This window comes from Triplophysa dalaica, chromosome 15 (assembly GCF_015846415.1).
Source record: "Triplophysa dalaica isolate WHDGS20190420 chromosome 15, ASM1584641v1, whole genome shotgun sequence".
Lineage (NCBI taxonomy): Eukaryota > Metazoa > Chordata > Actinopteri > Cypriniformes > Nemacheilidae > Triplophysa > Triplophysa dalaica.
Window position 1 is genome coordinate 19,364,152 of NC_079556.1, and position 26,716 is coordinate 19,390,867.

General features: G+C 37.5%; 1 protein-coding gene across 1 annotated transcript in view; it reads right to left on the reverse strand.

Moving 5' to 3' along the window:
• ralgapa2 (Ral GTPase activating protein catalytic subunit alpha 2) overlaps positions 1-26,716 on the reverse strand; it is a 102,055-nt gene that overhangs the window by 64,582 nt on the left and 10,757 nt on the right. The window contains 3 exon segments of the mRNA XM_056767081.1: positions 1,541-1,598; positions 13,043-13,092; positions 13,631-13,741. Coding sequence (XP_056623059.1) covers positions 1,541-1,598; positions 13,043-13,092; positions 13,631-13,741 — 219 coding nt within the window.

Sequence of the window (26,716 nt, forward strand, 5' to 3'; positions counted from 1 at the left end):
TTCACTACAGAAGGCATTTATTAACCCACTGCTTTCATTTGGACTGCTTTAATGATGGATGTTTGTGCTTTTTGGAGCTTTGCCATGTCAAAACCATTTTAAGGCATTTATGAAATTATTTGTTTGTTCAACTGAGAAAATGAAGTCAAATACATCTGGAATGACACAATTTTCACAATTTTCATTTTTGGCTAAACTATTCAGAGCCGATCCTTCCTATAAGCCGACCACCTCTTGAGTCCCCTTGAGTACAGAATGAAAAACACCATGTAAACAAGATGCTATTTTTATTAAATAACTCACAAATTCAACTTTAAAAGTTCATTCAAATTGAAAGAGGATTCATTTAGAAATTTCCTTATCAATACTTAATCTATTTAATAACTTTAACATGCTCGGATATCATGCAGTGGGTGGCAGGTAATAACTTGTGCATGGTGTGCTGATTTGCATATTTACATATGACTATGGCTTCAAAACAGAGCTTTTCGTCTGGAGCGAGAGAAAAAACTGCAATAATGCGAAACAAAAGAACAAGAGGTCATGTGTTATTACACTATTTTAATTTATTTTAAATTATTTAGTTTTGCCAAATTATTCAAAAAAATGCTTATTTAACAATTCTCCAACGTCAATCATATGTCATTTTATGTTTGTGCCATAACATTTAGACCATTGTGTTTTCATATGCTTAGCTGTATTGGGTAAAATGTTTTTTTCATGCTATATTTTTGTTAGTTTGTCGCTCGTTTGGTTAGTTTTTTTGACAGCTGGATGTTCCAGAGCAACGCATTTCATCAATTAAAATTCGAATGAACTTTTACACTAAATTGTTCTTACTGTCAGTCTTCATTCATTTAAGTGTGTGAATTGATTTATTATTTTTTGAATTTACAGTTATGTTTATCTAATTTTAATTCTTTGTACAAGGGCCCCTCACAAGTTTGCTTAGGGCCCCAGACGTCTAGGATCGACACTAAAACTATTCCTTCTAGATCTATTGCATACTTAAAAAATGCTGATCCCTACTTGCTTGTCTCTTAAAAAGCCCTTCTATGTGTTGATGCACTGAGGACTGTGTGAGGTGAGCAGAAGTAAAATATCTTTGCCCAACATTCAAACAACTGGAAATATCCAAAGACACCCAAACTGTTGCATAAATCTCTGACTATATTTCCCAGAGGAATGAATAGAGACGGTCTGTGTGTCTGTCTGAATGAAGCGCACTAATTGAGGTTATTTCCCCCTTTGAGGGTCTTCCAGTATGAGAGACTGAAACCCCCAGACGCATAATTTAATTTAGTCATTTGCATTTCAAATCATGCCTCTCATTTGCATTTCTCATTTATTAACCTCCCGCTCGCACTCTCTCTGTATCATATTATTTTCCATCAAAAAGCGAAGCGTTTAAACCAGGTTACAATGCCTAGCCGCTGAACCCGAGTCACCAGCATATGCACGCTCAAAACACACTCGATGGGTCACAGTAACAAAGACGCTGTTTCAGTGAATTACTGCGACAGTGTTTAGAGTCACTTACCTATACTGTGAAACTGCCATCGACTGTTGATTTTCTCAGGTAGAAGTTGCAGAATTTTCTAAAGGAAAGAGAAGATGTTAATATTGAGTAGCTAGAGCTAAAAATGTTGCCATCACAATTTCCACAATTCCAAATGACACACCTTTGATGTCATGAGGGTGAGTCAATTATTTAAATTTCATTTTTTCAGGTGCACTATTAGGGTAATAAATGAAGAGATAAGTAGACAAGGTCATGTCATCAGTCACAGTGCATTATGGGTAATGCCATCATGATACACTCTACCAAACAAGTGCGAACCTGGGATCAATTCCAACAATGCAACGTCCCTCAACACTCCTTCACGACTGAATGTGGCCATCCTAATGAAAGCACACTTGAAGAGTGTCGGCCTTGACACGCTACACATAAACCTGCCTCTCTGTCAACATAATCTTACATGTTGTGTGACAGCCGTCACTCAAGAAGCGAACTGTCCTGTCTCACATTGTCATCCTCGATTACTTCTTGTGCTGATATGATACGTGATGACACATGAGGCTGAGAGCATTCTGGCACGCTTGTATTGATCAGCAGCATCTAGTGGACGACGGCTCTGGATAACAGACTGTCATTGCCCTGAGGAAGCAGACAAACAATCGGTGGCGACGTTTCTGTCTGTTTAAGCTCGCACACTCGGGGTCCACGAAGGAAAGCCGAGGTTTTCGGTGGCTTTGTAGTCCATCTTGTCGCCGTGACGAAAAACACCCCCTGCGGTGCGGCAAAACAAGTTGGGATGGTAGCTGCGGATGCCAGAGATGGCGGTAATCTGCAGCAGCTCTCCAAGCATAAGGATGAAGCATTACAGCGGACGTTCCTGCCTCTGCATTATCCACACTCAACGTGCATGCCATGTAGCGGGCATGACTTAGAATATACTATGTGATGACCGATGGGCCTGCACGCCGTCTGGGATTTACAGCTGTCACGTGCCACCACATCTTCTAAAGCGGAGTGTCTGAGTGGCACCAACAACCAATGAAACACTTCAGAACTGATATCTGTTATTGGAACAAACATTTTAAGACAATGTTCTTGTAAGCGAAGAGCTCTGTGGTACAACTACTGGGCAGTTTATTAATAGGAGAGTGAATAGTGAAGTTCAATAATGTGTGAGTGTGGAATAGAAAGTGGTCTTACTTCTTATCATAATAATTATAATTAGTGTTACACTAACATTCAAAAGTTTAGGATTACTTTAATAATTTTCTCAATATTTTTGACTCAAAAATACTCTGTTTGATGATATTTAGTGTAGTCAGTCTTTGTGTAGAATTTGCAGAAATGTTCTCGTCATTTTATCATCTTAAAGTCTCACCTTGTGATGCTTTTTAAACAGCAGTGAAGGAATTGACATCTATTCTGACTACGGCTCCAACTAAGAATTATTTTTCAAATGTATTAATGTTGTGATTATTTTTTTATTAATTGGTTAATCTAACCATTTTCTATTTAAACAACCGTTTATTTTTTGATGAGTAGATTATTTATTAAGACCAGAAATCAACAAGACTGATTATATAAGACTATGCCAAGAAAGGTAGATCAATATGGCTAAAATAGACTAGAAATTAGGTATGAATCGAAATAAAAATTCTTGGCCAAAACTGAAACAAAATTAAACACTTGTATGAAACCCAAATACCAACACTGAAGATGGCTTTTTTGCATTTCTTCTATGTATTTATTTAGCCAATTTTGTTCACTATTGCATAAACTGAATTGAATTTATTTATTGAATTTAACTTTAAATATAAAACTGAAAAGATTAAGGAAATAAAAATCCTTCCCTGACTGCAGAAATAATGTTTTGCTGCCGCCCTAAGCAGGTCTAATGCGCATCCTATTTTCACTACTCTTTGCATTCATTAAAGACTTAATTTAACTTGTTGAAGACACTTGACCAAATGTGCTTTCTGGCATAATCTCGTGTTTATCTGGACAAATTTATCGCATGCGTTAACGTTTTAACGTTGACAACCCTTATATTTATATATTTTAAATTATATATAAACATTTATCAATTTCAATATGTTATATTTTTCTTAAATATATGAAAGTGTGTGTATATAAATACAATATTAATATGCAAAGCAAGCGCTTAAGGTCACAAGGTTTTTATGAGAAACGGTTCAGTCAAGTGACACTTTTGACCGGTAGTGTTCAGTATATTTCTGCATCTGCCATTTGATAGCATGTGACGAAAACAAATTCTGTGCGAGTAAAGAGACGTCACACAATGTAACAGTTACAAGACTACGTAAGTTTTAGGCCGAGATATACTAACAGCTTGCGACAGCGCCATCGACTCTTTTGACATTAAAAACTACTGTCACGATTTAGCAATAAAACTTCCTCCTCTAAGCACAACAGTACAAACATGAAGCACCTCTACTGTAACAATAATGTACAACTTCAAGACAGCGTTTCTTGCTGTGAGGAATAACCTTGCTTTGCACATGTAATTTTCTTTTTGACAGTGACAGTTTGGCTAATAAAAGGTAACAGGCTTTTTTTGCCAGCAGGCGGTCAACAAAATAAACTCCAAAGGGTCAGAGTACAAAGTCTGTAGGCATAAGGCTTAACGTTACGTTTATTCCTCAAAGCACAGCACAAGAAACAGTGTTTTTACTGCAAATGTTTCGCTGTAATGCTGTAAATAGAAAAAGGCCCTAATGGTGTGAGGAGAAGAGGACATGATTATACAGAAACTCTATTTACAACACACACACTGCAGGCCAATAAAATGATTTCCCTTGGACTTTGACTGCTTTTAAATCCAGCTTATATAACCCTCACTACGCATATGGACAGCAGGTGAACTCGCGCAAAAATCAGCGAGACCAAGACACTTTAATCCCAAATTAAAAATGGGAAAACTATATAATTTTTAAAGACTACTTTAAATCCATTTTCGCATTCCTTTTTGGACAAATGTGTACAAGTGTTGTGTTATATTTACACATTCAGCAAATCACAAAAACTGAAATCCTTTTTAGACACAGAATAAAACAGAAGCAACAGACTAAAAAAACTATAAATAAAAGTATTTTAGGAATTATGTGATCAAGTTATTGATCCAAGTATTTTTACAAATAAACTGGTAAAGGAATAAGTGAAAGAAAATAATTTGTCATTCGACCTCCTATGATCTTTAAGAGTTTATAATAAAATATAACAACAATAAAAAGTCATATCATGACTCATGAATCATAATATTGAGACTTGTGCAAGCAATGGCAGTATTTAAAATGTCCCATTTTAGAAATACTATTTCATGAGAAATGCCACTGCAACACTGGGATGATCCAGAAGGGGGAAGCAACACCATGCACATCAATCCAATAAATCAAATAAAGAAACAGAACTATAATTTCACACATATGGTAAATTAGGAGAGATCCAATCATAAAACCTTACACAACATGAATGCCATCTGGATCTATAACAGAATTATATTTTATACAATTAACCTTCAACAAATTAAGAAAAGAGAAAAAAAGAAACAGTGGGAGGGATACAGTCAGAAAGTCAGAGGTATAAAGGAACAGGATGTGCCAGTATTTCCAGATCACTAACTGAAATAAATCTAATATTATTAAAGACTATCAAGGGTGTATATCACCAAGGGTTCGGTTTTTATAAAACGGTGAATAAATAGACAATAAAAAACAGAGTTAATAGACTATAATTTTCTCCTAACACCGATTAGCAAATAAGCAAATCGTAAAATTCAAATCCAACACTAACATAAAACATTTTTATACCATTTCATGTTTTACTCTTACATACATTTGGCATAATGTGTTATATGTCATGTTGACTGAATAACAGACTTAACAGTGAGTCAGTACCATTTCAGTCTCTTCACTTTACGACACTTCAAATTTATTTTTTAATTCTTAATTATGTGTTATTAATATTTGCTCTCTTCTAACACAAATCAAACAAACAAGACAATAATCTAAAAAATAATAAAGACAAACAGTGCCATGCCTATATTCACAATATAACACAGCCTTGTGATAACCCATCATTACTGTGGAAACAAATTAGTGAAGAGAAAGAAGAAAAGATATATTCTCCAGAATCAGATGGTTACATGAGGCCGTTGACATTGATGAGAAAAGAGGAAGTGAGCGATGAAAGAGAGAGAGAGAGAGAGAGAGAGAGAGAGACTGGTAGAAGACTGTTTTTCGAGCTCCTTGCTCTCTTATTTATGACCTTCTTAGGCCATTTACATACTCAAGCCTTCTAATGGGCCTAAATGGACATTGCTGATGGCCAATGAGTTACAAATGTATTACGCACAGTCAAAATCCTTCTTCATTTTGTAGAGAAGATGGCATCATATTAACACAGGATCATGGGGTTATGTTCTCATCAGATTAGGAGAGTGCTGATACAATAAAAAACGATTATTTTCTCAAAATGCTTAATTGTTGAGGGACATGCTGAATAGATGGTTTAAAAAGAAACAACATAAACAAATGTAGTGAATGTTTGTAGACTGCGCTTAACTTCCTCTACACATTCACAAACAACAGAGTGCCTGTAGACAATAAAAAAACAAGGAGAAGCATAATTGGCTAAACCTGTCTCTCCAATATTTGCGATACCAAGCTCAACCACTAGATTTTAACAAAATAAATTGATGCTGCGTCATCACTCTTGAATTTACAGATTATAGCATACTTCCACCAGAGGTTGCAAAACAGTGACAAAGGCATAGCTAGACATTATGAATGAGTGTAGATATGGTTTTGTCTTCAACCTGGGATAATGTAAGTACCCACATAAACAAAATATACAACACTTTGCTGGTAGTTTTGGGTGTTGAATTGCAACAAAATCTTACAGACCGTTCCTTTAAAACATTAACATGTAGTCATGATATGTGTCCATGTTATGAACACAACTGTGGTTAGATTTACATTTTTAAATTCACTTTGAATAAGGGATGCTCATTTTGACCTGTTAATACTATCAGTTAAACGATTTAAAAGGTATGTTTATTTTAAGTTTATTAATATTTTTTAAATCATAAAAATCATTTAATAATACGTATTTTAAATATCTATTAAATCGTACATGTTTTTAGTTTTCAGTATGGTGAAAGAAAAACATGCTGAGAATTAACTCACTAGGTTTAAATGTCCTCTAAAACAGATTAAAATCTGATCACGCAAGTCACTTGACGAAACCAGACACGTGTAATTCATCTGATTGTTGAGGCCACATTTGTCATGGCTTTACTCGTCCAAACAGAATGCCACTGGCAGCCTTGCTCAAGCTCAAGTTAGACAAGGGACAATCACGCATCACAATGCGCTGTGACATTCTCTTCGAAAGCATGTCTACGGCTCAGCAAAGCTAATAGCGGTGCTACTGCAATCTCATGGATGCTTTGCATCGGCTGCCCGTGCACTTTGGAAAGGAGAAGAAAATGGCGGACCGGTGGTTTCCCTGCCTTCTTTTAGAAGTTAAATAACATTAAATAATGTTTGTATTGTGGGGGGTATAGCAGATCGGATTTATATATGTTTAGCTAAGATTGGCTAGTGGAAAGGAAGTGTGACGTGCTTTCCGAGGCCTTATCTCTACATTGGGACATCCGTGCCATCTGAAAGTGTGTTATCTGCCGTGGATCTAATTATCAACAAGCTCCAAACTGTCACCACAACACATAAACATGTTACTTTATTAAATAAAATCCCCAAGCTTTGGATTGAGGTAGGCCTGCTATTTTTATTTGATGAAAAAACTTTCTGACAGAAATAAACCTTTCAGGCTCTTCTGTGTTTTCGTTTTGTCATAATTTGTTAATTATTTCAGTTTTTTTCTTGTCCGTTTATTTTATGCTTTGGATTTTAGTTTTTATCCATTGTCCTTAGTGCAGCAGGTTCGTGAAAATGTGATAATATGTGAATGCAGGTGATGTTGTTGATGTATTCATTATGCTGCTGTTTGCATGTTAAAATTAATCTTTGAATTTTTATGTTTTATTTTTAACGTGTCACGGACCCCCATCAACTGTAGCTGTATTCTCATTTTGAAGGCTGCGTCCTCCGTATGTCCCGTATGAAGGCATATTGGCGGACAAACGCAACCTCTGGAGGACGCAGCCTTCGAAATGAGATGCAGCATGTATTTTTTTTAATCCAATTTATTGTTAAAATCTTATCAGTTAACTGTTAATGTTCGGATAACGAGTGCCGGTTCTCAGTTAAGGAAATGAACGAAGTGAGCATCCCTACTTTGAATGCAAGAATCTGAAGGAAATCTCATAGTGTTGCTCCATGATTCAAATGTGAAGTCAGAGGAAAATTATTCATATAAATTAACAAATAGCATATATAATCAATATGTTATAATAATCATGATCAGAGTAAAACGATGTTAAAAGCAATATTGCTGCATTGAAATGACCATATCCTTATGCTTATCCTTCAGCATCTTTGGCCTCAAGTAGCTTCACATCTTCGTGTTGTTAATGTTTATGTTCATCATCCTTTCTACAGACAATTAGTGAAGAATCAGAGCAAGCCTTCAGAACGTCTGATATCCACATTCATAGTTAACAACAAACATGTAAACATCACCAAGTTTCCTTTGCTAAGTAAAGATGGCAAAAAAGGCTACCGGACAGTGCTGACCCAGGGTCAAGTCCAGTCACATGAAACTAGATTAAAGATGCAGGGATCAGAGGTCTTATGGTGTCTGACAGAAGGGCCTGAGACCACAGGGGTAAGAAACCGCTTCAAGGAGTTTCTCACAGAAACAAGCATTCTCCTGTTAAACCATCAGCGTTATTTCATAGAAGCTTATTTAAATTCTCTTCCTAAAACATGAGCACTTGTATATTAATTTTACAAACATTTATATTTTTAATATATTACATCAATGACATAAAATTAAATTTCATTGATGCTGAACCTAGAGCGGTCCTTTAAGAGGAGATGGAACACCAGGCGAATGCTGTCTTGTTTTTGCCAAATGGCTCTCTCTCTTTGCCATAAGAGACTCTTTGTGTTTGTGTCGAGTGTGTGTGTGTGTGTGTGTGTGTGGCACCTGTGAGTGTGAGACAGGGCTGTGGGCAGCAGAAAGGAAGCCGCTATTATGTGCCCATCTGGATGCCAAAGACGATGTCTTAAGCTAATGACTATCGAGGGTGATAACAGTGCTCTCATTCATCATCTGAGAGGTTTCCTGACCAGCCGTGATCAGATGAGTGTTTGAGACAAAAGGGCGTTCAAGATGACTCTAGGGTCTGCACGAAAAGACACACTGAAGATAGTTGATCTTCAACTGTGCACCACTGCAATGCATGATATAGCCCGATCGAACGCCTGACCTCACTTCATGACTAACACTGTTTACAGCATAAAGCCTTTGTCTGTGTATCCTATCCTATGATGTCAGAACACACAAGCTTCCGAGCGCTAGTCGTCGCATGGCTATGCATTTGCATAAAACTTTAACACGTTGTCAACGGTGTCTGTCACTCACGCGACAATGAAACTGGATTATTTCGGCATGGCAAATAACAGTTCCTGTAATGCAGGGCGATGGGATAATGTGAACGCTGCTTCATCACACGTCAGATTTGTCAGGATTTCATTTCCACAAAAACACATGCACTTGAAGCATGTTTTCAAGCATGTGTTCATTTACACACAGCGAAGCGCAGCCAACATCCACGGCGGATGGTGCCAGACACAAAGAGAGAAGCTCAGAAGAGGAGGAGGTGTTGAACAATACCACCCCCCGCACCCCCCTCTCGACGGCAGCTTGAGCGATCATCTCTCCTCTGCCGACCCATAAAAAAGGGGTCAAACACCCATCACACCGCAGTTTGGTATAATCTCCTCCAGCACCATCATAACACACAACAGCAACCGTGAAAGGATGAGGGAGGAATGAGAATGCTGCTGATGGAGAAGCAGGGCTCATGTAAGATGGTGGCTGTGGTTCTTTCATGCTGCATTAACAGTGTGACGCTGGCACAGCATGAAACCAATCGTGGCCCGTCTCTTGCTGTTACCCTACACTGGAGCTCCACTAGATGGATGCGGTGTGTTTATGTGGACACGAGACGCTTATCAGAGTTTTGAAACCAGTCGGACGTGAAGAAAGGAGCAAAGTACACTTTCAAATAGTCTTATAAAAACATGCTTTCGTTAGCTTTTTCTTTTAGTTCATTATATGCGTCCATGTAAAATAAGTCTTACTTTAACCGACACAGATGGAACTTTGTATCAATAGGTTACCGCTGAAGTTGTAGACAGCACACACACACACACAGAGAAGTGGCTTGCATTTAAAAGCAATGTAAAAAAGAAATAGCAAGATGTACAGTGTATGTACAGTATGTGTAGATTTCTGTGCACTTATGCTGTGAAAGAAACTGCTGTTGTTTCACACGTTATCAGTTGAGATAAAGGTCCAGTGTGAATTTTTTTGGAGGATCTTTAGACAGAAATGCAATATAATAAACATAACTATGTGTTCAGAGGTGTATAAAGTCCTTACATAATGAAGCGTCAAATTTTTATGATCTTAAAATGAGCTATTTCTATCTAATTACAGCTTGATCCCATTCGCTATGTTGTTTTACAATAGCCCTAAACCAGGGGTTCTGTACCTTTTTGACTCCAAGGCCCCCAATAGTATTCAACACTATTCAAAGACTTCCCTTCCACTCACAAAACCTCAAAATTTCTACCCAATAAAATACAGTGAGGGAAATTATTATTTGATCCCCTGCTGATTTTGTAAGTTTGCCTGCTTACAAAGAAATTAAGGGTCTATGACTTTTATGGTAGGTTTATTTTAACAAAAAATCCGTGGGAATAAAGTTATACCTTATAAAGGTAATAAATTGGTTTGCATTTCAGTCAGTGAAATAAGTATTTGATCCCCGAGCAAAACATAACTTTGTACTTGGTGGAGAAACTATTCTTGGCAAACACAGAGGTAAGACATTTCTGATAGTTGGTCACCAGGTTTGGACATGTATCAGGATACATTTAGTCCTCTTGAAGGTTTCTTGGCTGTCGCTCAGCAAATTGGAGCTTTAGTCTCCTTCACAGATTTTCTATAGGGCTAGGGTCTAGAGACTGGCTAGGACATTTAATGTGCTTCTCCTTAAGCCATTCTTGGTTGTCTTGCTTGTCTTGGTCTTTGTCATGTTAAAGGCACATCCACGACCCATCTTCAGTGATCTAGTTAAGGGGAGGAGGTTCTGTCCCTCGGCCCCTCAATGCGGTGAAGTCATCTTTTACCCGTAGCAGAGAAAAAGCCCTAAAGGGAAGGTTTTCTTGGGGTCATAGTCAGCATTTCTCTACCTCCAAAAACAGGAGTCAATGTTTTGGTCTCACAGCACTTTAGGTCTTTCAGCACTTTCTCCAAACCTTTAATGAATCATCTTGATATTCATTGTCAAACTTCAGCCAGGCGGGCCTTCTTCGGCAGGAGGACCTTGCAGTTGGTAAAGGATTTCAATCTATTGTTGCATAGCGTGTTACCAATGGTTAGCTTGCAAACATTGGTCCCAACAGTCTTGAAATCATTAACAAGCTTCTTCCATGTAGTTCATGACTGATCTTTAACGTTTCTCATGATCATCTTTCCCCTATTAGGGAAATATTGCAGGGAGTTCCAGACCCAGGGCAATTGATAGTTATTTAGTATTTCTTCTATTTCAAAATAATCACACCAACAGTTGTCTCCTTCTCACCAAGCTTCTATCTGTAGCCTATTCAAGGTTTGTGCAAGTCTACAATCTTGTCCCTGACATCCTTTGAAACCTATTTGGTCTTGACCATGGTGGGTGGAGAGGTTGAAATCGAAGATACAGATTCTATTGGCAGCCGTCTTTTATATACATAACAAACTGATTTAGGAGTACTTTCTTAAAGTGACAGGACTAATCTATGGTCTATATAGGCACATAACTAATCTCTGGAGCCAGAATTCATGATGGTTGTTAGGGGATCAAATACTTATTTCACTGACTGAAATGCAAATCAATGTATTACCTTTATATAATAGATTTTTTGGTTGATATTCGGTTTCTATCAGTTTAAATAAACCTACAATAAAAATTATAGACTCTTCATTTCTTTGCAAACTTACAGAATCAGTAGGGGATCCAATAATTATTTCCCTCACTGTATTTTGGTGCTTAATGTTAACTGGAAAAATATTTGTTAATTATAAAATGTCCAAATAATAAAAAATATATAGTTTATTTATATATTTCGATGCTAATTTTTTCAATATTGGTCATCTTGTGGCCCTCTTGTGGGCCCCGAACACCCTGTTGAGAACCACTGATATGGAAAAACTGCTCTACAGAGCGGGTTTCCTAAATACGTTGTCTCCTTCAGCAAAACGCGAACCATTGTCAGCCAGCATAGTGCTTAAAAGTGAGTGAGCCATTGGTTGCAATTCGCAACCTCACAACTAGATGACGCTAAAATATCCACATTGCACATTTTTAACAAATTATGCAAACGCCCCGTCAAAATGGAGTAAACTTTGAAAGCCGTACACATAGCCTGAGCACAAAGTGCTGAATAGAACTACTGCCCCTACTACTGTTATAACGTCCAAACTAAGAAATGAAATTTTAACAATACGATTTATATATTATCAAATAAATGGTTTGGCTTCTAGAACATCGCTTAGTAAACATAGTAAGCATTTTCGATGAACTACCAGATGTATTCAGAACAGGCCTGTTGCTTGGTACTAAGCCAAAGTTTGCCAAATGCCTTTGAAAACTTACAGTATGCTGCTTAAAATTGTTTAGCTTCATTACTTTAATATTTAACAGATGTTAAACAGCTTTCAGAAGAGATCCCAGTGTCCTATTCCATAATCTGATCACAGGGAACATCCCAATTCTGACATCCTTCTCATTTACTTATGCACTCACGGTCCATCTTTGGCAAAAACAAGTGCTATTGCATGCAAACACTTAATAGTGACACTAGCGAGTGAATGTTAGCTGCGTGGCGTTCATTCAGGAAAATTAATTGAAAACAAAAAGCTAATTGTTTTGACAAAAAGCCAAACTCATGAAAAGCATTTCTCTAGGCTGACTTTTTAAATCAACCTTCGGCTATGTAACGCAAACTCCTCTCACACCCAGACTATTTTTCCTGAAAGACACACACCACTCGCCTCTCCGAGTAAATGAAACCAGAGAGCGCCGGACTGCTTATTTGTATTGCAAACTAGAATCTAGCTTTCAGCCAGGTGGGAAAAGCACAGGGAGGATGGCACCTCCAGGACTGAGTGGAAAAACCTGCTCCACTCATACAAACAAACAAACAAGTCACAACCGGATTGCACAAATGCAAAACCAGGAGGTTAAGCGAACATCAACAAATCAAGAGAAGCAGTGTTTAGCATTTTTTTACAAGACTATACAACGTGTGTGTGGAGGAAGCTTACTTCAAAAATAAAGAGGATAGAGTCCAGCTCCTCCCGTTGAGATTTGTTCCCTGAAAAAAGCGACACAATTAGTAGGTTATGAATTGAATTTCAGATTCTCTATGTGTTAGCAAAGATATAATTTAAATTATGGTGTTGAATTGTCTTACAAATACTTCTACGAGAGAATAGCATTTCCAATAGAGTTATGTTAGAATGTAAACTAATAACCCCGTACATTAACACCATCTCTACACTTGACCCCGATGCGACTCACAGCTTGTTGTTAAAATTTTAAATGATAATGGGTTCTAATGCGTTATATTGTCTCTTGTCGCAGGGACAATGTTATAATATTGGAGGCCATGTTGTTATCTAGTATCTAATGGACTAGTCAGCCTACCCTGTGTCAAATCTGCAATCTTACAAACCACACTACAGTCTAATTGAACTAGAATTTATCACTAAAAGAAATGTAGCACTTAAACACATTACATTCATTGCTTTTCTGTCACCATCAGTGTTTAGATTGAATATTTTAATTTCAATATATAACATCCATTTTAACCTCCAGAGAGCACCCAATAATAGCTTAAACATGTGTCTTACCTTTTTGTTTTAAGTTACTTTCCAGTGTAATGAAATTTTCATAGAAGATAAAATAAATCTGCGAGCAGTTGGTTTCAAAAAATGCCTTCAGTTCACTCCTCTCAGTATTATCTGCGGAGAAAAAGAACAAAGAAAGAGAAAAATTGTGAAAATTGTAAAATAAAGAATGTGACGTAGAAACAACAGTGTAATCCAATGTTCAACAGCTTATCCAATTTACAGCATAACTCAGAAAAATTCTGTGTCATTGATGCAATTTTTATACCAGTGACGGAAAAACCTGAGGGCCCTACTACGTCATATTGACAGATTACAATGAGGGCATTTTGTAATTCCCTATTTTATCGAGTTGGTAGCATCGAATCATTTCCTTTCATCAGAATGTTATCGCAAGCGACCAGACGAACCCCTTCCCTGAACGCGAACGGACACGTGTATTTCCCATTCATTACTCATAATCACCTCGTCCATTAAGTAAAACCAACACGGGATCAGCGGAGCCTCACGACGCAGAGCCAAGAGTGTATAAAAAAGGCATAAGACTATGACAGGCCGCCACCGCCTGATTTGTTTCAGCATAGTTTCAAAACTAACTGAAAATCTTATTACACCTTAAAAATAACACAGTGATTTCTAACGTTGTTTGTGGTGTTGTTTCTGGATCTGATTCTGCAATGCATGTATCTGTCACTCAATCAGACCCTGGCGTCGCGTGCGGTGTTCACAGACTTTTTCCCTTCCGAGAGCGACAGCGATAAACCTGTGGACAAAACGTCTCTCTGCGTCGTCTTCATCCATGACCAAACAGCAGCTTAAAGTTACTTAAGTGAATGAGTGAATGATTTCAAAACAGCGTTTAAAAGCACCTGTCATTGTTACTGACTGGACATATGAACAAACATTTGTCTGTATAATATTATATGTCTAAAATACAGCAATGGCAGCATATAAAATGCACAACATGACTCATATTATGTCTAATCACGCGCACACCTGAAGCGCTTCTGCGAATGGAGAGACACAGTTCACAGACGCTAGAAAGTGCATCCTTTTTATAGTGGTTCTAAGTTAAAAAATGTAAACTCTTTAAAGCTTTGAATGATATCATACGTGTCTGATCACATTTGATATTGGCATTTTAAAATATTGATTTTATTAAATATATGCGTGCGAAATGTCATGTGAGCACGTTAGAAGTGCATTTTACGGGTTCACAGGATTACAAACTCACACTTCCCCTGTGAATTTATGTCTGTCCGAACACATGAGTTTTATCACCGAGGATCCACGCAGATGTATTTTTACAGACGTCCTCATGAGAAACAATTACCTTCCGACACCCAAATCAAACAAGCAAACATCTTTAAAGCTCAAACAAGATCAGGGGGTTGTTTAGATAGATGGAGTGACTCTCAAGCCCAAAGTATCCTTCACTCGCCCATGTGTCCTCCCGTCTCACAGAGAACACGAGTGAGATTACATTCCTAAACAGAAAGTTCACTAAGTGGAGGACAGATTGGAGAGGAGAATACATGTATACTAATGTCTGACTACACATTTCGTCCGTCGTGAATCATTGTTGTGGCATAAACATTATCTCTTCTTTCCAAAACAAAGCCATCAAAGCACCAAAAGCTATAGCGCTCTCCAGAACAGGTCCAACGAGTGGCTCCAGGGGAACGCTGGCATTTGCAGCCCATTTGCAGCAGCATGGCCTGATTTTTAATAGCAGCGGGGAGAGATGACAGATGATGACGAGGGATGGATTTGATGGCTAAAATAATATTTCATCTGGAGCCAGAATGGGAGGGCTGCGAGTACAGCCATTTGATAAATGTGCATGAAGTCACCGGGCCAACAGTGCTTTAGATGGGACGCACTGTATTTTAGGTAATTGCCCATTGAATATTACCAATTTCTGAGTAATGGATAAGAACATCTAAATGTAAATTACATGATACCGCCAAAAAAAGCTATGAAACCAGAAAATATATTTTGATGGGTGAGCTACCCATGTTAAACACACATCTAAGAACAAAAGAAGATGAGTTGCATCATCATTACTTTCACTAGCACAACAGAGGAGCTACAGGTGAAAAAGGAAATGACTTAACATGCCTTGGAAAGAGATGTTCGATTTATAGCGGTCTAGTCTAGATTTTTTTATTTTCTGTTATTTTTGCTCGTAGAAAATCCGTCATAATCTATGTTTACCCGTCACTATGGTTCAATGTGTTGTTACGTGCTAATTAGCATGTTTGTGACATCATCGCTATGTCAGGGCTCTAGACTGCGACCAAAATGGTCGCAAATGCGATCGTTTTTTATATTGCATTGGTGCCCGGTTAAAGATTTAATTTAACATTTAACATTTAAAGTGATTTATGAGTGGAGAATGACATGCTTGTGATAAGTGCACAAAGAGCGTGCCGAGAGCTTGTGCACTCCCTCTGTCTCCAAACCAAAGTATGCGTTTGACCTCATTTGGTGTTGCGCAGAACAAACGGCATAAAAGTATCGCAGGACAGACTCTGCTCCATATGCTTTTATAACGCTCTGGCGAACATAGATGGCCTATTCCAATCATTCTGCGCCGCGCTTAATGAAGACGAATACGTCGGTTTCTGAACTATCTCTCTCCCTAAAAGGTACGTTCCCACCAGACGCGAATGAAGCGTTAACCTCAATGCAAAGACGCGATAGACATCCTGCGGCCATCCAGAGGGAAAATTTAGTCTAGAGCCCTATATGTACATGGGTTTACTCTATAAACGTAGTGTTTTTTTTATACAACTTAATACCCAAATAAAGTTGAAGTTGTTTACATATTTAATGTTTCTGTTGTCAGACATAATAAAATAATAATAACAAATGGTTATAATCATATGTCCAGACGCTGTTTGGTTATGAATGTGCTGCTTCTGCCACTCATTGAAATGAAAGAAGCAGAAAGAAATTCCACTTACTTAAAGTTAAGGTTTATCCAAATTGACGCTAGTCACATACGCTCTCTGACGTAAAAAAGTCTGTAAACACCGCACCACTGTGCACGCCTGTGTGTATATGTGAGCACGCGACGCGGGGGTCTGATTAAGTGGGAGATGAATGCTTTGCAGAATCAGATACAGAAACAACATCTCAAACAACGTTACTGCTGTGATGTTATGAAAAGTGAAAAAAGATTTTCAGTTCGTTTGGAAACACGGTGAAACAAATTAGATGGTGGTGGGCCATCATAGTCTAATGCCTTGTTTAAACACGCCTGGCACAGCACAACTAGTCTCTACTGATCCCGGGTGGGTTTCCCTGAAAGATTGAAAACGTTTTTGGGTAACAAATGAGAAACATGCGTCATTTCTTTCGGAAACTTAAGATCACGTACAGGGATATGATATGATTGGATGTGTCTAATTTGACATAAGGGAAATAACAGTTTCCCCTTATTGTAATCCGTCAAAATGACAAACGGACTCCAGATTTTCCCTTCAATGGTAAAAAAATCTAGTCTAGTATACCCACAACGTCTGTGATTCATGCTTAACATAGATCATATCATATCATAGATATCCAGCAATTCAATGTAAAACCTACTATTAGACATCTAAATTTTAATTTAGATGTAAATAATATAACAATAAATGTTAGCTATACATTTCAACCAAGCCCAATTTTATTGTATATCAGCATTTCATGTTTTTTAGCAGCAGTAGAATACAATGTCAAAACTAAAGTTATATGCTGGCATATAAAAAAGTAAACAATTTAAACATTTTACATTTTTAAAATTTTGAACTTCTTGATCAGAAAGTAGCACTGAACGGCAAATAAAATTAGTAGTGAATCAGATGCCATTTAAATATGTAATCTACCTGTTCTGCGTGTCTCTGAATGAATGATTCAAGCGGTTTTCTGTACTGCACGCATGACACTATTGTTTACAGCATCTCACTTTAAGTGTAGGTGAACACATCTCTAGAGCTTCACTTCATGCGCATTTCACCTCTTTTTTTGAGTAAAGCTCATGTCCAACATGCACTAAAAGCCTTTGCAACAACCCATCAAAATAAAAGTCTGCAGACTCATTTCCAGTCGTATAACACTATTGAGTTGTTTTGGCTTAAGCGCTCAGCTAAGCAAAGAGGATCTGTCATGTCGCTTGTATATTATTTTCTTCGTTTTTAACTTAAAAACACCAATATATGCCGGCTAAAGAGCCTCCTTTTCCCATAAAGTGTTATATGTCCGGAAATGACTCTGCCGACTCACAAAAGCTAGTGTATTATTTATGACACACCCACATGAATAAACTAAAGAATATTATATAATAAACTTTATTAAAGTAAATGTAATAGTACACAAAAAATGGGAGTAAAAAAACAAAAGAAAAATAGAGCAGAGATGCTGGTTTATATTAACATAGTAGTGTAATGCGCCATATTTAGGTTCAAAACACTGTAGTGATGTAATGGATTACTAAGGAGGACCCTATTAATGCTCGCAGTATATTTCCTTATATACAATCCTAATATATATATAATTTCTAAATCTTGTATAAAAAAGTTAGATTTAGTGAACCCTGAACTTTGGAAACAAAAGCATTATCAGGTGACATTTCTGACATCCAGGACATATTAGATCTCAGTGAGTTTCCCTTTTTGTGGGCAAAGTTCATTAACAAACAAATCAAATGTCTCTGTGTTACAAAGCGTTCAACACAGAGAATAGCAGAAGATCAGCAGTAACGGCAGAGGCGTGTCTCTTATCACAGCGTCTCACATGCACTACATTTCAACCTTCATTGTGTCGACCGTCTTCCTGCACTCTAAACAAGCCTTGCACTCATAACAGAGAGACCCGGAAACATCCTCACACAACCAGGAAATCTGAGTTTTAAATGAACGTGTGGAAATAGAGATGGGTGACAACTGACATGCTGTCAGAGGCATGTCAACGCAAACACACACATATGTCTATTTTCAGACGTAAATGTGATGGTGCTAAAGTTTATTTCCATCATCTTACATCATTTAATAACAGGCAGACAATAAGGCAAAAGACAGTGCTTTAAAAAAACCCACTGCTTGATTGTCTTTATCCAAACACATTGACTGTAACAACGCTGAACTGTCTAGTTCTGAATTTTCGCTAATTTTATGAAGTCAGACTTTCTCTTATATGCACGACATGTCCGCTTTGCAGGTTATTCTGTCCATTAAGCAGAAAGAGACTGTCTGGATAACATGTCAAATGAACAACCACAGTTTGTTTTCTTGCATTTAAAGGCTGCTAAATTACAAATCAACAATATCACAAAAATAGACCGGTGAGGACAAAGTCAAATAATGATGCAAGCAGTCCAGTTAAATGGGGGCAGGGCATTAGTGGGGGGCGGGGCAAGTTTGTCATTACTTACAACACTGATATTAAAATTTATGTAGATAAAACTATGACAAGATTGAGTAAAATAATTAAATCAAAACTGTTAGATTATCAAAAATTCACCATCAATGTTTTTGAAAATACAGAATTATCAGCGTGAGGTGAAGCTTCATCTCCTCTGCTCTTTCTGTCTGTCAGTGTCTGACGGAGAAATCTTGTCTGACTTGTCTGTCTGGTAGTGGTCTCTGCTAGGCGAGCACCACGAAAGTTCAACTTCTATGGAAATGGATTGAAAAGGCTTGCCTTGCTCTGCCAGCAGCGCGAATAAAAGACTAGGACCCATAATAAGCAGAAGTTCATTCCCCACTGGATGCAGCGCGACAAAAGCATGTTTGAAATGGTTAGATCATTATATTCATTTAAATTAAGGCCCAGAATACATAAATGATAGTGTTTTTATTTCTCAGCACAGTTAATCATGCAATAACAACATTGCAGTCATGATCTACAAGCATCTTTCTAGGTTCAAATTAAATGTGACTTTTGTCTGTCGAAGTAAAAAAAAGAAAAAAGATATAAAATCTGATTTGAACAATTTATTTGTGGTCAGAACTGGATAAATGCATACAGAGTGTAAATAAATAATGTAATGATTCCAGTGGCAATTTAAAACGAATTGGACTAAAATCCTCAAGTGTTCTGAACGTTCTAACTTGCATTAATGAATTAGCTATTCGCACGTAGTTGGACGCTTGAACATTTTGAGTTTACTCGCTTCATTCGCGTTTCAAATTCGCTAATTCAAGGTTATATTGTGTTCTAATGAAAAGCAAGACAAAATATAAAAAGCACATTTTGACGATTCACCAAAAAATTGGATAAATAAATAGAAGAAATGCGAAAAACCATGTTCAGTGTTTGGTATTCAGCCTTCGGCTTAATGTTTCATTTTTATTCGGATTGGCGAAGAATCTTAATTTCGGTGCATACCTATCCACTACAGGGCTCGACATAAAGGACTGCCCGACGGCCCGGTGCCAGCATGTGAGATCCTCGGGCCAGTTAAGAGAACCTTCATTTGCAGGATCGGGCCAGTGCTGTATTGTTATAATTTGTACGTTTTTAAGACTTGCCTATTTAAATATTTCCAAGAAGATGCAAAAGAGGACTGGATTCGGTTCTCATGTGCTGTTTGAGATAAGCACACGGCCACAATGCCACATCAGACATCACGTCTTCTTGCTCTTAATCAGACATATCAACACAAAAGTTTGCCAAAATGCCAATATTACCAAGTATCCTTCTAAAAAAGTAATCAATTATGTCTTACGGGAACAAAACACATGTGGAAACAAACTGCGCGCGTTACATTATATTAGATCCGTGCATCTCTTAAAGGGGCAGCAGCATAAGGCCAGATTCACATTTTGCGTGTAAAACCGCCCGGAAAACGTGAGCTGTCCTTTTTTCCCAAAGCACCTGGACTATTCGCTCTCCTGGCGTCTGTCGTCGCTGAGCAACCATGGGCCACGATAGCCGTTGAGACGAGGAGGAATAAACAAAGGATATATGGATTATATGCACCGAAATTGCTTCCTAGGAGATTTAGGTATGCTATATATTATATATACGGCTGCATTCAAAATAATGAATATGCGCCTGAAAAAGACGCGAAATGTGAATCAGGCCTAATAAACGTCTTAGTTTTGTTCATCAAACAATAAAGAAGGAAGACAAAAAAACACTCACTGCTCTTTACTGATTAAATTATAACTTTAGTAAGGTTAAATCAATGATATATTTAATACAGTAAGACTATAAAGTATTCACATAATTTAATTTCTGTACCTGATAAATACTATTATTAGACCAATCTAAAACACCTGAAATGCACTGATATTTGTATATTTGCTTTATAACATTTACCTGTGGTATTGCACATACTTTGATTACTTGATCTAATTTTATTACTTACTGATTATTTGTCTTCAGCGATATTTGAAATTTTGAGTTATAGGCTAATAGTTTTATGGTGTCATACCCTTATTTATTAAGATTACATAGGTAAAAAACAACAAACAAATAACTAGATATTGTTGAATATTTTTTGTGCTGGGGCCAGCGAAAATTTTGGCAGGCCAGTAAAAAATGTAATCACTTGTCTGACAGGGGCAGTAAAAAAATTCTTAACGTTGAGCCCTGACCTTATCATAATAAAGGCAAAAAGCCCATAACTATAACTTAAAAAAAGAAATCTTCATGGGCAAAGCATTCAGGTCCTTTCAGGACAAAATGTTATCAACAACCAAAGAAACAACTATTTGAATACAGTCAAAAAGGGATGTAAACAGAGGCGAGTGGCCTCAACTGTTTCGGACTGCTCCAGAAGCTTGAATGTACAAACCCATCGGAGCCTGACATGTCCCTTCTGCAACAGCTCAACACGTCAAGCCCGACAGTACAAGACCACAGATGAAGCAAGAGAGAGATATCCTGTCCATATGATAGAAATGAAAAACTAAGACAGGAATATCAAGCAGCTGTGGTGAGAATTCCCATGCATTTGGAATCGAAATCAAGAGCCAGCTCGAGTTGTCTTTTCAGTGAATCTCATCTTAGTCTCACGTCTAACTTGATATTCGCCTCTGGGTTTGACTGTTTGTCAAAGTCTCTTTACACACTATGTCCATGTAATGACAGAGGACATCTGACACTTAAATTCTGACACTCAGATCAGGCCTCAGGGTTCAAGGGCCATCAGCTTTAAACAGGACAATGGTCTGGGAAAGGTAGATACATTTCCTGATATATAAGAGGAATGTGTTATTAGAAGTCACTCTTGACATAATCCCTGCATTTAACAAAGATGAATAGATCGAGCTTTGAAACGTTTTGTTGCAAAAAATCCAAGCCTATTTATGCATTTACTTCATGCAGGTGTTAATAACATAAAGTCTGTAATAGGGCTGGGCGGAATGACGGAATATGCAGTTACCGCTGAATGAAATGTCATCCATAAGAGATTTTTGTGTTCCGTGTATTCCGTGGAATGTAAATAAGTAGGCATGGTTAACCCGTCGCTCTGCAAGTTGGGAGTTATGATGAAAAACATTTGAAATAATACACCCATAACAAAATAACAAATTAAATACTCTTTTGACCCTCTTTAAGTATCTAGTTTAGTGAGTCTCTACAGTCCTGCGCATTCTCTCTCACCCGCAGTGCTCTTGCAGGGTTGCAGGTATCTGCACGTGCATATTAAAAAGCTCATTCTCACGTATTTCATAAGTCAGATTGTTTTGTAAGGCTGTTAATAGTTTAAATAAAGTTCAACTTTAGGCGAGCCGAGGCGAAACTTGCGTTGAAATGCGCGATGATTATATATTGTTTCCGTCATATACCACAAAATAAAATTACTATAAATAGATTTTTGGTCATTCAGCCCACCACTAGTCTTAAATAACATTCTCAACTCAACTCAACTTTATTTATATAGCGCTTTTTACAATTTTCATTGTTACAAAGCAGCTGTACATGAGACACATTTAATACAAGTATGAATTCTAAAGCAGCCCCCCCGGCCAGGCAGATAGTGCAAAACAATATGCAAACGGTGGTGAGGAACCCAAAACTCCCATCGAGAAAAAAAACCTCAGGGGAACCCAGGCCCAACCAGGGGATTCCAGTTCCCCTCTGGCAAAAGCTGCTGCCTCTGCACAAGCTCATCAGTGCTTGCACAACAAGGCTAAATAAAAATATAAAAATTAAAGATTATCATTAACAATCTAATAGCATTTGAAATGTTGTAGAAAAAAACAAAGTTGTCGCGTCCTTTATCCAGCTCTATCCTCTTAGCACTTGTCAGGTCACCGCTTCCCATTCTCAGCTCTGCCATCAGGTCTGGGCATGAACTGCATCCTGCGGTAACCTTGGAACAAAGAGACAAGACTGGCTGAGAGTAGAGTACTGTTCTGCACTCTTTGATGCAACAAGTACATCATTTGTTGTTGGATGTGTTCCTGGTTCCGGTTGATCTAAATAATGCAGCCTAAATCCTCTGAGGATTAATATTATGGAGGTGTAGTGTATGCAAGATTAAAAAGATGAGTCTTTAGTCTAGATTTAAACTGACAGAGTGTGTCTGCCTCCCAGACCGTGCAGGGAAGAATATTCCAAAGTTTAGGCGCTAGATAAGAAAAGGATCTACCACCTGCACTTGATTTTGAAATTCTAGGTATTACCAACTGACAGGACCCCTTAGAGCGTAATGTACGTGGTGGTCTGTAATACAATAGAAGTTCATTCAAATACTGCGGCGCTAGACCATGTAGGGCTTTATAGGTAATAAGCAAGATCTTAAAGTTAATGCGATGCTTTATAGGTAACCAGTGCAAGGTTGACAGAACCGGGGTTATATGCTCATACTTTTTTGTACGTGTAAGAACTCGAGCTGCCGCGTTTTGAACCAGTTGCAGTTTTTGTAATAGGCCCGCAGGGCAACCACCTAGAAGTGCATTACAGTAATCTAGTCTTGATGTCATGAATGCATGAATTAATTTCTCTGCATCTGACAGTGACAGCATATGACGTAATTTAGATATATTCTTAAGATGGAAAAATGCAATTTTACAGGTGTTTGCGACATGGCTTTCAAATGAGAGAGTACTGTCAAATACAACGCCAAGATTCTTAGCTGATGACGAGGATTTTATGGAGCAACCGTCAATCGTTAAGCAGTATTCTTGGTTGTTACGCATAGCAGTTTTCGGTCCAGTAAGTAACACTTCTGTTTTGTCCGAGTTTAGTAGTAAAAAATTGTTACTCATCCACATTTTTAAGTCAACTATGCAATCCTTTATTCGATGAAACTGCTGGGTTTCATGAGGCATCGAGGAAATATAAAGTTGAGTATCATCAGCATAACAGTGAAAGCTAATTCCGTGTCGCTTTATTATATCTCCTAGAGGTAGCATGTATAATGCGAAGAGCAGGGGTCCCAAGACTGAGCCCTGTGGTACACCGTACTGGACTTGTGATTTGCGGGACACCTCATTGTTTATTGCTACAAATTGAAAACGGTCGGATAAATAAGACTTAAACCATTTCAATGCTATTCCGTTAATGCCGACGTAATTTTCGAGTCTATGTAGAAGTATGCTGTGGTCAATGGTGTCAAATGCAGCACTGAGGTCTAGCAGCACCAATAACGAAATACAGCCACGGTCAGACGCTAAAAGCAGATCATTTGTAACTCTGATCAAAGCAGTCTCTGTACTGTGACATGCTCGAAATCCAGACTGGAATTCATCATTAATGTCATTCCTTTGGAGGAAGGAGCATAATTGAGTTGAAACTACTTTTTCCAGAACTTTAGATATAAAAGGTAAATTCGATATAGGCCTGTAATTCCCTAGTTCTTTGGGGTCGAGTTTGGGTTTTTTTAAAAGAGGCCTTATAACAGCCACCTTAAATGCTTTAGGCACATGTCCTAATGTCAGAGATGAGTTAATAATACTAAGAAGAGGATCTATAATTTCGGGGAGCATTTCTTTCAGTAGTTTTGTAGGTATAGGGTCTAGCATGCATGTTGATGATTTAGATGATTTAATGATTTTAGACAGTTCATCGTGATCTACTGTAGAAAATAATTGCAATTTCTCCTTAGGGGTGCTGTAGTTAGTTTGTTCAGCGGATTTCACTACAGGTTGCATTGTTATAATTTTTTCTCTTATATCTTGGATTTTACTTGTGAAGTAGTTCATAAATTCATCACTGTTATGCTGATAATCAGAATCTGACGTCGATGACGACTTATTTTTTGTTAATTTATCCACGGTGTTAAATAAGAACCTAGGGTTGTGATGGTTTTCCTCTATTAGTGTTGAAAAGTAGGCGGATCTAGACGTTTTTATTGCATTCCTGTAATTTCGAGTACTATCCTTCTGGTATTCTGGTTGTAACACTACGGGTAACTGATCACCAAGCTTAACTAAACCTTACAACAACAAGATTTATCTTAAGGAGCCATAGACAGTTATTTTAATAAGCAAATGCTTTGTCAATAGATGACACCAAACTGCAGTTTTCTCAGGATTTAGAATAAAAGGTTTAAATTACAGTTTACGTGTCATCGACTTGATCCACAAAACCAAATCATTGAAAATAGACTTTATACAGGCCAGTTAGCTGCTGCTAACTTTCAAGATTTGAGTTAACCATTGAAGTTATTTCTGAGGATACTGTTGTGAATGCAAAGAAACTTTAAATCTTAATTAGAAAACAATTCTAACATGATCCAATGAAAATCCTTGTAGCATCCAGAGGAACTGAACTTTAAGCATCCTCGATGACGTTGACCAAAACTGTCAACATTTCTAAATGTATCAGAGAAAGAAGAATGTCAAAAAACACAAAAAAAATTAAAGGAGCAATGTAGAGGTTTTAGCGGCTTCTAGTTGTGAGGTCCCAATTCGTTTTGAAGCACTACAGCAACTAACACAGGACAAACCTGACGGCATGTTTTCGCTTCACTGCCCAAGTAGATAACGTATTTATGAAACACACTCTTTAAAGCAATGTAGATAGAAATAGCTCATTCTAAGATAACAAAAACATAACACTACATTATGTGAGGTCTTTGTAAAACTCTGAAGATATAGTTATCTATATTACAATGCATTTCTGTCAACAGATCCTCCAAAATACTCCACCAACTGACAAAAATAGTTGAAAACCAACCTATCTATTTCTTATGTTACTTTGTTTCTGTTAAAGGCTTTAAATCAAAAGCTTTACAGTATTTCATAACAGAGTTCTTCACCCCAAAACCTCTTTTTCCTTCTAAGTGAACAACTTTATTATTTGACACCTCCTGCTTTTCAAAATAAATCTTATGTGTATTACAAAACACCGCCCTGCAGAACAGTTTTAAAGAGACTGGAGAGCCACAAAATGAGTTATGAGTTGTTTCCTAATGGTCTGCTTGTTTCAGTCCGCCTGTTTCCTGAGGCCATGAACACGGGCCCAGCAGCATCTGTTAAGTTATCATGTGGGAAAGGAAAGTGTGAAAAATTCAACCTACAGCAAGAGCTGATGGGCACATGAAATATTCAGAGCGGGCGTTCAGGGAGAAAATAACAGCTATTTAAGGCAGGGAGAAATCTCTATGTGATCAGACATATTGAAAACAAAAGAGAAATCATAGGCTGGAAATCACAGACTAGAGCTAAAGAGATAAACAGATGCTTTTAGCGAGCCAATTCCAAAGCATTTAACACGCTGACCTAACCGCCTTCTATATCAATAAATACACCACATTTAATAAATAAACTAGCACACACTTTGGACTGTAGTGACTGAATGCAACATACAAAATTCTTAAGTCATTTGGAAAGGAAATTTGGATCATTGTTTAGTTTTTATCTGTATTAGATTTGCCAACATCTGGCACAATTGACTAGATTATCCATAATGAGAATTTCAATACGATCATGTACATCTAGAAGTTTGTAATCACAAAATAAATCATGATCAGGAAATTGCATTTCCAACAAATGTAAACCTATAATGAGGAAAGTTTTAGTGGTTTTCTGTACGTTTTAGCGATTTTTATTTGGGAATACAGACCACGGAATGTTGCACCTAGGCATGGGACGAAGAGCAGTTTCAAGGTATAACACGGTTTGGAAAAGGTCAAGATTTTAAAGC